The sequence below is a fragment of the Malania oleifera genome, chromosome 8 (genome assembly GCF_029873635.1).
Source record: "Malania oleifera isolate guangnan ecotype guangnan chromosome 8, ASM2987363v1, whole genome shotgun sequence".
NCBI classification, from domain to species: Eukaryota; Viridiplantae; Streptophyta; class Magnoliopsida; order Santalales; family Ximeniaceae; genus Malania; species Malania oleifera.
In genome coordinates this window covers 35,032,174-35,047,257 of record NC_080424.1, presented here as the reverse complement: position 1 = coordinate 35,047,257, position 15,084 = coordinate 35,032,174, and the positions used below count along the sequence as shown (strand labels likewise).

The following is a 15,084-nucleotide window of genomic DNA, read 5'->3' as shown; positions in this document are numbered from 1 at the left end:
TTTTTATTTTAATTATATTTAAATTATTATGATCATTTAATTTTGATTTTAATTTAGACATGAATAAAATGAATAATTTAATCTAAAAAAAATATTTTTGGATGTTAAAATTTATGACAATAAATTATCAAAATAATTGAATATCATAAAATTTGATTTTGAGTTTTTTTAACAAACAACTGAAAAGCGACAATAGAAATAAAAAATTGACTACATAAGGGGCCGTTTGGTATCACTTTCAAAAATTAGAAAAACAAAAATTAGAAATGAAAAGTAAAACATCAAAAATAGAAATTAAAAACTAAAAACTAATTGGTTAATATTTATAAAACTAATACAAATTAAAAATTATTTAAAAAATACATTTTTTATAATTAAATAAAATAATATTATAAAATATGATTTAAATAATTAAAAAATACACATTAAAAAATTACTATAATAAAAATAAAAATTGTTATAATTATTTTATTTAATTGTTTTACTTTTAAAATTTACTTTATGATAAAAGTTTCATTGGACATAATAATTAAAAAATAGTAAAGGTATTTTATAATTAGCTTTATCATTATTTTTTAAAATTTATGTATATATATTTTTAATTATATTAAAATTTATATGATAATTTACTTTTAATTTTAATTTTAATTTAAAAGTGTATAAAATAAATAATTTAATCAAAAAATTATTTATAGATGTTAAAATTTTTGACAATAAATGAGTAAAATAATTGAAAATTATAAAATCTAGTTTTTAATTTTTAATAAATAATAAAAACAAAAAATTAAGAACATAAATAAATAACTTTCTAGTTTTATAGTCTATTCAACAATAATACCAAACAAACACCTCTTCTCCCACTTCCTTTCCCTCTCTCAACCTCACACCGGACCGATCTCTCTTCCTTCTCACAACGGTAGACCAGCGAGCCCATATTTCTGCGACACAACCTAGGTAGCATTCTGCGATACGGCAAATTCGTGCCCCTCTCTCTCTCTCTCTCTCTCTCTCTCTCAGCTCGACCTGAATCCTAGAGAAAGAAGCAGCGATGGGCCATGGGAGTGCTGGCGTTGTGGCTTGTGGACTTGAACACGTTTGGATTGTTGGAGTTAATCGAAAAACGAAAGAAGCAGATCTGTGATGATTTGGGATTTCTATTTTTCCCTTCGGATTGCCTGTAAAATTTGAATTTTTTTTTTAGTTTTTGTTGTGATGATTACACATCTGTTGTTGGATTGTTGTGGTTAATTATTAAAGAAGAAGAAGAAGAAGAAGAAGAAGAAGAAGAAAAATAAGAGGAAGAGGACAACGAACTACAACAAGAACTAGAGCAAGAACAAGAAGACGACCATAGCCCTAGGTATTGTGGGCTGGCCCCTCCCGATCCAAAAATGGTGCTGATATCGGCCGTACGCGATTACATCAGTCGAATGTTGCAGGACATATCGGGCATGAAGGTTCTCATGCTTGACTCTCACACGGTATTCTCTCATCACGAACATGCTTGTAACATAATCTTATTTCTCGGGGTCTGAATTCAAGAATTCAATTTTTGAACTTGAATATGGCTTCTTTTCTTTTTTTGGACCTTTGTAATGGGTTAGTATTTCGGATGTTGGTTATTCACAAGTAGAACTGTATCAGAAGGGGGTGTTTTCTTTGAATTTTAATTCAAATTCATGATTTTTTTTTGCATGTGTTTTTCAGGTTAGTATTGTGAGTGTTGTGTATTCACAGTCCGAGCTTCTTCAGAAGGAAGTGTTTTTAGTGGAATTGGTGGATTCGATTGCCATGTCAAAGGAACCAATGTCACACCTCAAAGCAGTTTACTTTCTTCGGCCAACCTCTGAGAATGTCCAGCACATGAGGCGTCAATTGGCTACTCCTAGATTTGGGGAGTACCATTTATGTAAGTGCTTGAAATAAGCCATCTGTTTGTCTTTATTTATTTATTTTTATAAGTTATTATATTTATTTTTATATAATTAATTAGTTTTTTATATTTTTATTTTTAAAAGTTTTATAATGCCAAAATTTTGTTTATCTTTAATATTATTCTCTATCCCACCATTAACTATTGTAAGTTACAACAATAACAAACCAAGTCTTAAGTCCCACTAGGTGGGGTGGGCTCACCGGGCTATTCTATATGAATCCTTTTCTGCTGATTCACATGTTTGTGGGCAATTTCTTCTGATAATTTAAAAGCTGTTAAAATCCTTATTATCTTATTTTTGGTCTACCCCTATTCCTTCTTATACCACTAATGGTAATTAGCTCACTCTTTCTCATTGGTGAAATAAGTTACAGATTTTCAAACCATATTAGATGCCCAACCCTTATCTTATTTTCTACAAGTGCTATACCCAACTTACTAGGAATATGTTTAATTCTTAATTTATTTTTTAACTTTTCACCACTCATCTATCCTAGCATTCTTATTTTGGAAATTGTTACTTTTTGGATATGTTTTTCCTTAGCTACCCCAAATTCTGATCTATAGAGCATAGCTTGTCTTATGGCTGTCCTATAAACCTATCTTGTTTAATTTTAAAGGTATTCTACGATCACACCAAATGGCGGAAGCAATTCTTCATTTTACTCATCCAACTTTAACTTTATGCATAATATCTTCGATTTTTCATTCAGCTTGTGTAACAGATCAAAGGTATCAAAATCTAGTAATGCTATTAATTTCTTGACCATCAAGTTTAATTTTTTCTCTAATATTTCTCCTACCATGATTGTACATTTAAGATATTATGTTTTATTTATACTTATCTTAAAATACCTAGATTCTAAAGCATTTGTATTTAATTCTAATTTGGATTCTACTCCATCCCTAGTTTCATCAATCAATACAATGTTGTTTGCAAACAACACACACCATGAACCTCATGTAGTCCTAATGCTATTCACTATATTGTACATATCCTTGAGGATATTAGCATACCTACTACGTACTCTTTTTTTCTAAAACCCTCCATATAACTTCCCTAGGTACCTTATTGCTTTCTTGAAGTCAATAAAAATCTAATGCAAGTCCCTCTTCTCTTCACTAAACTTTTCCATTAACCTTCTTAGAAGATATATAGCTTCTATAGTCGATCTCCTAGGCATAAAACCAAATTGATTTTATGAGAACCTCGTTTTTAACCTTAATATTTTTTCAATTATCTTTTCCCACAGTTTCATTGTATGATTCATAAGTTTAATTCCACAATAGTTATTACAATTTTGAATATCTCCTTTGTTATTGTATACAAGTATTAAAGTTCTTTTCCTTCACTCGTCTGACATTTTCGTATTTTTATAATTTTGTTAATTAAATTAGTTAACCACATAATTCTGTTATCACCTAGGCATTTCCAAAATCTAATCAAGATGTCATTTAGTCTTATAAATTTTCCATTTTTCATCTTTGTTGATGCCAAATTCACTTTATTAACTCTAATTTTGTGAATAAATCTCAAGTTTCTAGATTTTTCCTCGTATATCAATTCTAAGTTTAAGCGTTCTCTTGGTCTTCATTAAATATCTTATTAAAGTAACTTTGCGATCTTTCATTTATGTCCGCCGTCTTTCTTTTATGTCTTCTTCTTTAACCAAGGCATTATCATCCTTCCATTTTATACATTTTCCATTATGTAAGTCCTTGCTCTTTCTTCCTCTAGCTTTAACAATTTTAAATTTTTATTTCCCTTTCTTTCTAACCTAGCATATAAGTTATTATATGGTTCGTGTTTAGCCGCACTAACAACCTATTTTTGCATCTTTTCTTGGCTCCATAGTTTTTGAAGTTTTTTTTTTGTTTTTATATTTTTGCCATATTCTATACCAAATTATTTTTGTCTTTACCTTTTGGGCACCACGAACATTCTTTATTGGCTGAGAATCTTCCTTTAGATCACCTAAAATCTCTTATGCCATTTTTTAATGGGGCTAGTTATCCTAGCCCAAAGAGTGTTACATATACACTATCTTTTGTATCTTTTCTTCTTGTCTCTATACTTATAGAAGTTTAAATTTCTCTTTTCCCTTTATTGTATCTAATCTAATCTAGCATATAAGTTATTATATACATTATGTTTAGCCTCACTAACAGCTTCTTTTCCATCTTTTCTTCTTGTCTCTATAGTTTTTCAAAGTTTAAGTTTCTCTTTTCCCTTCTTTTGTATCTAACCTAGCATATAAGTTATTATATGCTGTGACAGCCTTTTTTGAATTTTTTCTTCTTTTCTCTATACTTTTCAAAGTTTAAATTTCTCTTTCCCCTTCTTTTGTATCTAGCATAGCATATAAGTTATCATACGCTTTGTGTTTAGCCTCACCAATGGCCTTTTTTGCATCTTTTCTTCTTGTCTCTATATTTTTCAAAGTTTTCCATGTTTTTATATTTTGTCCATATTCTATACCCAATTGTTTTTGTCTTTACTTCTTTTTGAACAGCACCAACTTTCTCTACTAGCTGAGAATCTTCCTCTAGATTCATCTAAAATCTCTTTTGCTATTTTTTCAATAGAGCTAGTTATCCTATTGCTATCTTTTTAATAAAGCTGGTTATCCTAGTCCAAAGTGTGTTTATATCTACACCATCCCCTATTGTCCAATCACTCTCTTTGGTCATTTTATCTCTAAATTTTATTATATTTTCTCCCTTTAGGCTTTAGTTGTAAGTTGTGGGGCAGAAATGTCCAAGCAATAATAAATTGCTTTTTTTGAAATTTAGAATTTGTATATGGATATTTTAGGGTGTTAAAATAGAAAAAAAAGAAAGAGTTGTATATATGGCTATTAGTTTACTATTCAACCAATATTTATAGAGGGATATTTTTAGAAAATAAAAAATTGACACTAAACTAGCCTAAATCCCTTATGTACAATGAATTGATGAACATATATAGGGGAATGTTGGTAAATATACAATATAATCATGAACTTGTTTTTATTTTTTATTTTTTTTATATTTTAATGAGTTTATATTAGAATTTAGAAATGAATTTTTTTTCTTTTTCTTTTTTCTATTTAATGTTGTCATACTTTTTACAGTTTTCTCAAACATATTGAAGGACACTCAGATTCATATTTTGGCTGATTCTGATGAACAGGAAGTTGTGCAGCAAGTTCAGGTAAATGTTCAATGTATCCCGGAATATCATAGGGTTCCCTGTGTAATATATTTAAATGACAATTTTATTAAGATGATTTTTCCCTTTTTATCTTTTCTTTACATATTTGTTCCTGAACTGTTCAAAGAAAGTTGGAAGAATTTTTTGAAGATAAGTGTAGAATTTATATGGTTGACATGGCTTTTGTATGCTTTTTAAATGTTTTCAGATGTTAGTGAATGTATGTTGTGCCAAACTTTTTTAGCAGGTTACAGAATTTCCCATGCAAAGAACTTTGATAGTGTACATTTATGAATGGACAAAGCTTACTTGAGTAGTAGGTTGATCAACCTTGGCTCAAAAAACTTGAACTGCAAAATAAGACTGAAATGAGCTCATTTTTCATTAGCAAACAACAACAACAACAACCAAGCCTTAAGTCCTACTAGGTGGGGTTTTGGCTTCACGAATGCTTTTCTGCATTTTGCATGATTTTGGGGCAATATCCTATGACAATTGGAGGCTTGTCAAATCTGATTCACAATCTTAGTCCAAGTTATGTTAGTTATCCCTCCTTTTCCTACAACTAATATTATCTAGCTTACTCACACCAATCCATTTTTTGGCTTATGATGCAAGTGTCCAAACCATCTTAATTGCATTCCCTTATCTTCTACATATGCTATGCTTATTTACCACGAATGTGTTCATTGCTTTATTTATCTTTTACTATTATACCACTCATGTGCCTAGGCATTCTAATTTACCATTGTTTCTTAGTTATCCAAAATTTTGATCCACAAAGCATAGCTGGTCATGTGGCCGCCCTATAGGACTTTCCTTTTACTTTAAAAGATATTTGATGATCACACAACATGGTCAGAGCATTTCTTCATATCTGACCTGCGTTAGCTCTATGTATTATGGCTTCAATCTCTCCTTTAGCTTGCATGATAGATACAGGGTATTGAAATCTGCTAATTTTTAATCTTTTCTCCACTATTCCTTCTAAAATGATTAGTGACAATAATTTAATGTATTCCGTCTTCTACTTATCTTAAAACCTCTAGATTCTAAAGTTTCTCTTCGTAATTTTAACTTCAACTCTCCTCCACCTGTAGTTTCATAAATCAAGACAATATTATCTGCAAACAACATACTCCTTGGAACCTCATTTTGGATATTCTTTACAAGTTTATTCATCAATACCACCAAAGGATTAGGATTCAAAGCAAATCCTTGATGTATACGTATTGTGATTGAATATTTGCTAGTCTCTCCACATTTAGTCCTAACAACTCATACCTATCCTTAGTTACACCTATATATGTAGTACATACTCATACTCCTCCCCCCTCTTTCCCTGAAATTTTTTTTATTGTAACCCACCATAGAACTCCCATCTTGGCCGTAGGCTCAAGTGGCTTGGTTCATTTTGACATGCCTAATTACATTATTCTTCTTTTTTGTCTTCTTCTTTTGATTCTTTTAATGGGTAATTAGGAAGGGGATTTTTTTTTTTTTTTTTTTTTTTGGGGGGGGGGGGGGGGTGTTGGAGTTGATCTAAAATTTTGGGGTGGGATGAGCCCTACATTTTTCCTTTGCAGTAGCGTTTATATTTTACTTGTAGTATTTTGGTCCAACTTTTGTACTCAAGATTGTGAGCTATTGATGCAAGGCAGTAAAAATTTCCTTCCTTCTCTTTTGGGCAAACACTTTCAATTTGAAATTAATTGGTTTTGCAGGAATTCTATGCAGACTTTGTTGCAGTGGATCCTTACCATTTCACCTTGAATATGCCTTCAAATCACATTTATATGCTCCCAGCAGTTGTAGATCCTTCAAGTGTGCAGCGCTTCTGTGACCGAGCTGTAGATGGCATTGCAGCAGTTTTCCTGGCATTAAAGCGGCGACCTATTATTCGATATCAACGGACTTCTGATATTGCCAAAAGAATTGCACAGGAAACAGCGGTCAGCAACATGCAAACTGTGAAATATTACATGGATTTCATTTGGATAATTTGAAGGATTCTGGTTCTTTCCATTGTTTTTTTTGTCATGTGAACTAATTTCTTTTATTTCCTATATAACAGAAGCTAATGTACCAGCAGGAGAGTGGTCTTTTTGATTTCAGGCGTATGGAAGTTTCTCCATTGTTGCTTGTTATTGATAGAAGAGATGATCCTGTTACTCCACTGCTGAATCAGTGGACATATCAGGTACTTATGTTTACTGACTATTAGCTTGATGCTCTTGTTGCTTCTATTTGGGGTATACCTTGCGTTGTCTATATTTTACAGGTTTTGAAATTAAAAAATTGCAGCTCATCTTATGACAGTAATTTTTTAGGCAATGGTACATGAGTTGATTGGTATTCAAGACAATAAAGTGGACCTGAGAAGCATTGGCAAATTACAAAAGGATCAGCAGGTTGAGTTGTATACTTGTATTTCTACTACTGCATATTCCTTCTGTACTCTGCACTGTTAATGAATTGTTCTTTTTTTTTTTTTTTGTGTGCGCGCGTGTGTAATTGATGCTTGCAGGAGGTTGTGCTGTCGTCAGAACAAGATGCTTTTTTTAAAGCTAACATGTATGAAAATTTTGGAGATATAGGAATGAATATCAAGCGGATGGTAGATGATTTTCAACAAATTGCGAAGAGTAACCAGAACATCCAGACGATAGGTTTGTATGAGCCAAAGACAATGCTAGTCTGTGAGATCTGTAGTGTAATTATTTCTTATCAGTCTGCATCTAAGCTATAAAATTGCTGGCACACCATTAAATAATGAAACCTTTGCTTGTTTTTAGAGGACATGGCGAAATTTGTTGACAATTACCCGGAGTACAGAAAAATGCATGGAAATGTTTCAAAGCATGTGGCACTCGTTACAGAGATGAGTAAGATAGTTGAACAGAGAAAACTCATGTTGGTGTCAGAATCAGAGCAGGAGTTAGCTTGCAATGGAGGGCAAGTTGCAGCATTTGAGGTACTATAATTTTTTGTAGACTGTGATATTTGTGATTTCCTGTGTATTCAATTTTATGTTGAGACCTCTACTTGTAAAATGATATTTAATTTTGCATTACTTTCAAGTTTAAATGCCATACATAATGACAGTCTGGTTGGGTGCATGATATGGAGGACAATATTGTATGGAGTCTATAGACATGGACTGCAGCAGATTAAACATTTGAATGTTACTGAAGTAGAAACATCAATAGAAGCGATAATGTATCAGTAATGTTGCACTACTTTGTAATGGTAGAAGAAGATTACACAAGGTATTGTAGGATGCATTGACTAGAGAGGTAGGGGACAAAGTGGAGTATATTTGTATATTTGTTTTTGTTTGTTCATTGTTCAAGGACATCAAAGGTAATTAAAATTGTTACCAGGTTTTGGATGACTTATGTTTGTGATTGGATTATGATATGCATTTCTATATATGATTTTATTTGTGTATTCAACTATTTGCTGTTTGAGGACATTAGAAGTTTTCAATATGTAGCTAGCGATGGATGGATGAAGGTTGTGACTGGGTCTTGTTCCAATATAGATGTGGAGAAGTTGACATATTTTGACATTGCTCTTTTATGGCAACTGCTCAATGCCTGGAGTGCTTGTTCTTCTTTTTCCATTTTTATTTATTTTTATTTTTGTGTAATTTTTTGCATCTCTGTTTGGGTTTGTGTGTGTGTGTAGTGTGAGTAGTTTTTGGTTTTGATACCTACATTACAAGATTAAGTTCATGACATTAAAATGAAAATTCATGGAACTATTTGAGGCCTTGGAGGTGTTTTAAGTGCCTCCTAAAAAAAATTTGTTATTGTCTCGTTAAGGAAAAATATACAAATTCTGCTTCTGGAATCACACTTTTGCTCCCTGTCACTGCACCTTCTCATATTGCTGCCATCAGCACGAGCAACATTCCACCAAACTATGGCTAGCGCAGCCATTTAATTTCCAGTGCACTGTTCACCATGATAGTTATTGTTGCACCAATGCCATTGTCACTATGGAATTTACCTTCATTACCATATACACTTCATCGGAGTAGTTTTGTGAAACTATATTTACCATTCAAGTAGTAGAGTTTTGGTTATCATCAGGTGACCTTCAATTTTGTCACTATATCAAATTGCTTACTAGGTTTATAATTGATCAATTAGGACATTGATTTTTTTTTTTTTTTGGTTGGCTTGTTTGGGGGGGGGGGGGGGGGGGGGGGGTGGGGGGGAGTTAGGTAGGACCTTAAACTTTTGTTCCTATCCAAGAGCATCGTTAATTTAACAGCGCAAGCATGCAAATAAACACCTGAGGAGCGTAGTTCCTTCACTATTGAAGTTGATCTTGAATTTCCAGTCCCTCCTTCAAGTTTGTAATCTTTTCTAAAAGCTTGGGCTTTGCAACAGTTGAATGGAATGACTATTAAATAAAATCATTGTATTAATAAGATTAGTAAAATGCTCTTATGAAAAAAAAAAAAAAAACAGGTTAGTAAAATGCATGCTGTGGAGGTGAATAGTCAAAGCTATTATTTTGTTTGGTGATTTATTTATCCAGAAGTTTATTTCTTTTCTTTTGCACCCTCCCCCCCTTAAATGTGTGCTTTGTCAGTGTATTGGATCTGGCTTGGAGATGGAGCTTCAGGGTAAGATAAACCCTGACATATTATTGCTCTATGGGTGCAATGACAAACTCTGAGCTGTGAAAAATTGGAGTATGCTCGACTTGTTGGGGGGTGGAGGTTGAGCAGACTTATGAGGCTTGCTGCTTGAGCTATGTTCAAAGAAACTTTTTTAGCTTCTTAAGTGAGATGGAATCAGTTAGCCTTAGCTTTCTAAGGTACACAGATTGTGCTATGTTCAAGGAGAACTTTTTTAGCCTATTAAATGAGATGAAATGAGCTGGACTTTGGTTGGTTAAAGATTGCCTCCATTGTATGCATCAGCCTAGCCTGGTTAGAGCTGGAAAAATTTGGGCTTGGCTTGAATACCATTGTTTCGACTTTTAAGTGTACCCCCACTAAGATTATAATGAGCTTGCAATGCAATTGAGAGACGATGAAGCTTTTGGGTTGTCAAAATCTGATAGGTTTAAGAAGAAGACTTAATGGTGTATTTGCTTAACCTGTATATTAGACAATCTATTTACATATTTGGGTGTCTTTAGGTCTTTTAGGCTTATGGCTTATTTTAGTTATGATAGTTATTTTATGGGTAGCAATGGTGCTTGCTCTCTCTCTCTCTCCCTCGCAAAATGACCTTCCCTTTGTTGCTGACAAATCTCTTCATGGATTCAAATGTAGTGGGAGATGTCAAAGCTTATGATCCATATTAAAGGGAAGGCCTTCAGTTTGAGATTGGATAAGGTGGGAGAAAATCAGTTTCTGCTCGTGTTTGAGAAAAATCTCTTGGACTAGATGGATTAAACCTTAGAAAGAGGCAGTTTTCTGGTTTGCCAATGGTCTTCCAGATTTTGTTTGGTTGAATAGGGGTTCTCGAAAGATCTGTATGAGAAATTGCTGTACTGGATGACGATTAAGTGGACTAGGGTGGGGAAAGTGTTTGGAGTTAGGGCTGGGATGATAAAGTAATTTTTATTTTGTGTTTATTCTTGGTGGTGCAAAAGGGGTTGGCTGGTGTAGCTTTGCGAGCAAGTTCTACGAACTGGATAAAGAGTTTGGCGGAGGAAGAGGTGCGATGATCCCTCTTGTGCCTAGATCGTGGAGTCAAGTGGTGTTGAAAGGAGTTAGGCAAAGGAGAAGGTTGCGGAAGCAGATTCCAACAAGGAGAGCAGGTTGTCACGAATGGAATAGATGAGCTGTGCGTCCAATGCGGGGTTGAGGTGTTGAGCTCAACTTGAAGGCGTTCGAGCTGATGCGAGAAGATCACCATTCGAAGATGCGTGTTCATACTGCTCACGCAGCTAAGCTTGCTGATACTGCGAAGTTCAGGGTTTCAAAGGATCAGGAATTTGAGTAGGCCCATTCTGATTTTTGTTTATGGGCAGGCCTAACACCCATGCCCTAATACGCAGATGCAGAATAAAGGGAAGAAGGATCTTCGCCCATCTATAAAAGAAGATCAAAGTCTCTCTCCAGCTCCCTAAGACTCATGTGTAGCTGATCATGTCGTGGTGCAAGTACTGGATGTTGGTTGCTCTGATTCGAAAACTCTTGACCAATGATGACAAGGATGAAATAATCAAAAGTGCCAAAGTGGTTGATGATTCTGTTGCAGAGGGGCAAGAGGATGGTTGGTAGGCTCGTCAAGGCTTGGGTCCTTTACTATCAAAAATAATATTTATAAAACCTAACTATTCTCAAGTTCAATAGAGAGTGGGGAAGTTGGGTGTCGATTCATAGGGACTAAACTGTGCAGTTGTAAACCTTTTCTCAATCAGTTTATTAATGCCTCGTGTAAAAAGAAAGATAAAAAGATGATATTTTGTGATGGGTGAAATCTAACCAACTACAGGAAAGCAAGTAAAAACTATATTACCCTACTCTCACAAAGCAGTGCTGAGATTATGAATCAGGTGTTGGACTTTTTGCCTCTGACTACGTTCAACCAGGAATACATAAGAGTACTAACCTGAGCTGTCTCAGGCCAAAGCTGGAGAGGGTCATACGAGGGCATAGGGTAGCAAGAGTGCACCAACCGTCCGGAGCATAGTCGGGAACTGGAGTATACCCTGTCTCAATGATCACGAACACCTTTGTGTATCCGTAGCCAACTACTTATCCTGACTGAAACAATAGTAGTGCTATTCCTTATTGCAGCCTTTCATAATTTATCAAAGCAATAAATCAAAAGCGGTAAAGGAAAGCATGTAAAAGAAAGCGGTAAAGAGAAAGCAAGTAAAAGATTGATCCTTTGTATTCAGTATGTCTGTTACCAATGCTAGAAGGAACAAGAGAATGATCATGTAATATACACGGAGATTACACAAACGCCGCCGGTTGTCACAGGTTGTCGGACACTTCGTGCACACATCGAAACAAGAATTGAAATCTACTCTACTCCTACTCTAACTTGGCTCTCAATGACGTCTCAAGTCTCACACTAACCTAAGAGAGGCCAAAAGGGAACCTTGAGCTCATGTTCGTAGCGATTATTTATAGGCTCTAGGGTTTACAAAGTTTGTTTCATAGTTTAGGAAAGTCTGCAGCATATCTTGCGTAGAAGATCGTTGCTGTCGACCTAGTTGCTCCCATGTCTTCCTTGTGCGTGCCTTGGTCAATTCTCTCGGGAAATCAGGGAGTTGAATCTTCAGCATTGTCGACTCAGTCGCGCCATGGGGTCTTTCTAGTCGAGTTGATGGTCAAGGCTTGTAGGATCTCGAACTTCAGGGAATCTCAGGAACTTGACATAGTCACACCTCATGGCCTCTCTGGTTGAGCACATCGTCGAGGATCTCGATATTTCTGATCTCAGTCCTGCCTCAGTATCTCGACGTGGTCGCCCTTGAGAGTCACTTGGTCGAGGGCATGGTTGACCCTTGCAGCAATTCTTCCTCAGTTTGAACCTTGGATTTTGCTAGTGAGGACTTGGCCGCCCCTTGGGTTGCTAGTCGCACCCTTTGGTTGAGCAAAGTCTTCTTTTCCTTTGATGATGTGGAGCTTCAGGAGTTTGACTGAGCATCTGATTTGAGCTTTGCGTGTCCCCAAATTCTCCTTTAGCTTCTTTTACGCCTAATTCCTTGGTTTTAACCTGTTTTTCATGAAAAGACAAACAAACCTTGCATAGCTCTGAACAATGATAACTCTGAGTAATTACATAATAAAATAAGGATAAATAAAGGTAAATGAGGGGCTAAAGTCATGCATTTTAGGGACTCATCACAACCCCCAACTTACACTTTGTTAGTCCTTGAGCAAAGCAAAAGCTAAGAAAACTACTAAATCCTATCTACCTCCTCTTTCATGGGAAACATGGTTGCATTTACCATATGCAACAATACTTTAAACCCCTAGGTTGATCCTAGTGGACGAGTTCTAGTCTCGTGAGGGTTTCCAAAGCGATACCAACAAACACCAGTTTCAATGAACATAAAATGAAAATACACATGCAACAAAGATATATCATTTCACATACAAGAATATCACCTAATTACATGCGAGCTCATTTCTTCACAACTCTGCTATGCACTCAACTTCAAAGCAAGCTACTCATGCAAGTCTCATCAGTATATAGTCACTAAAAATAATATCCTCATGTCAACTAGCAATTACAATTCAAAGTTAATGTAGTCATATAAATTCAAGTATAAATAGGTGAATTACAAGGCATGTGTAAATGACTCGTCACACTTAGGACATCCAAGGACACCTACAGATTGTCGTCTTGACTCAGTCTTACTGGTAAACTCTCAAAAACACTCAAAAGATGGGTTCATTCATCATATGTGAGGAGTGGCATGATCAAACATCCCACATATTGTAAGGAACAAATGCTAAATGTATGGAGTTGACTAATCTGAAAAAGGGTCCAGCCTATTTGTGAGGTATCGGGTCCTTCACCCTGGCATCTTCTCACCTACTCGCCATATCCAATCAAGACCACCCTAAATCAATTTATTCAAAGACCAGACATACATACATCTGAGGCATTGGATAGCTGAAGAATCTTCATATACGTAAAACATGTGTCGTGTCTCTAGCTTCACTTTTATTGTAGTTGTGTGGAGCAGGTATTAATCTGGAGTATTTCTTTTTCTTCTTCTGCTCATTCTTTAGTTTTTTTCTTTTCATAGTTAGTTAGGAAATCGTTACACTTCTTTTGTTATCTTCATACCCCCAATGGAAATTAAGCTCGAACAGGAGTCCATGAAATAAGTTTATCTCTAGGGATGACTTAGCTTTCACATCTTGAGTAGGCTACAAAACCTAAGTTTCTACCTCCCTTCTTTATGTCATCTCTAGGCTAGCAAATGCAAGAATAAGACTAGTATACAAAGAATATCCAAAAAAAGGGAAAGTTGAGTTTCAAAAACTCTGAGTTGACATCAAAACTTAAAAGAACAAAAAATAGCTCAACAGTACCTCACAAGGTGTCATAGTTGCCACGAGTGCTCTCTCGGTGCTCTCAAGGACCCCTAAGTGCTACGAGTCACGTGAACGTGTGTTTTTAGCCTCATGAAATACCATGTAGATACATGAGTTTATATAGCCAAATTAACACAAATGAACCACTAGTCAACCTACATAGAGTTGCGGTCCCTAGATTAGCCATATAAAGGGAAACTAAACATAGATGACCCACTACATTGTCAGGGAGCATAACAGGGTCATGTTAGTGATGGGCCTAAACATGTAACTTCTTGGTTATATGCAAGTATGTAAATGGTGTAAATTAATGTTAATCATGGCATATTCCAAGTGTTCACTAAAAAATTTAAATTTTTGTCATTTTGTGCTAAAAGGTGCCATGCAGTGTTACCTACACCCTACCCCCAACATAGAACTTCAGTGTCCTCACTAAAGTGGTGAAAGAGAGAATCTGGGAGTTAAGAAAAAAGAAACACACTGCAGAGTGAAATGAGGATCAAAAGGTGTACCTACATCAACACATATAATTCCAGAAACATGCATGCAAGACCACACTGTTGCACAGAGACCAGGAGACCAAAAACACTATGTTATTTCATTGATATTCAGAAATCAGTACAATGTGATTTGAGTAGTACAATAGTAAGCAAAAACATGGTGATGGAAAAGGAAAACAAAAGAAAAAAAAAAAAAAAAAAAAAATCACGTGTGCCTCAGCAGCACATTGCATATGTTGAGGGCACAAAAAAGAAACTGAAGTGGTTGGCTCTAAACTCATCCTAATCGGAGTTAGAAAAGGAGTCTGAATCGGAGTAAGATGAGATTTCTTCCGCCTTGGCAGCGTAGTAAGCTTGGGTCATTTCCTCCATCAGATGACGCAAGACTAGAGTGGGAGGGGAAGGTGGATTGCGTGGA

The 15,084-nt window shown here is 35.1% G+C and overlaps 1 protein-coding gene across 2 annotated transcripts in view; it reads left to right on the top strand.

Moving 5' to 3' along the window:
- Window positions 1-827: 827 nt before the first annotated feature.
- Window positions 828-15,084, top strand: part of LOC131162106 (vacuolar protein sorting-associated protein 45 homolog) — a 29,655-nt gene continuing 15,398 nt past the window's right edge. For both annotated transcript variants that reach the window (XM_058118269.1, XM_058118268.1), the window contains exons 1-8: window positions 828-1,481; window positions 1,708-1,909; window positions 5,050-5,129; window positions 6,854-7,081; window positions 7,204-7,329; window positions 7,460-7,540; window positions 7,657-7,798; window positions 7,925-8,103. In XM_058118269.1, coding sequence (XP_057974252.1) covers window positions 1,392-1,481; window positions 1,708-1,909; window positions 5,050-5,129; window positions 6,854-7,081; window positions 7,204-7,329; window positions 7,460-7,540; window positions 7,657-7,798; window positions 7,925-8,103 — 1,128 coding nt within the window. In that variant the 5' untranslated portion in view covers window positions 828-1,391. The remainder of the gene's footprint in view (window positions 1,482-1,707; window positions 1,910-5,049; window positions 5,130-6,853; window positions 7,082-7,203; window positions 7,330-7,459; window positions 7,541-7,656; window positions 7,799-7,924; window positions 8,104-15,084) is intronic.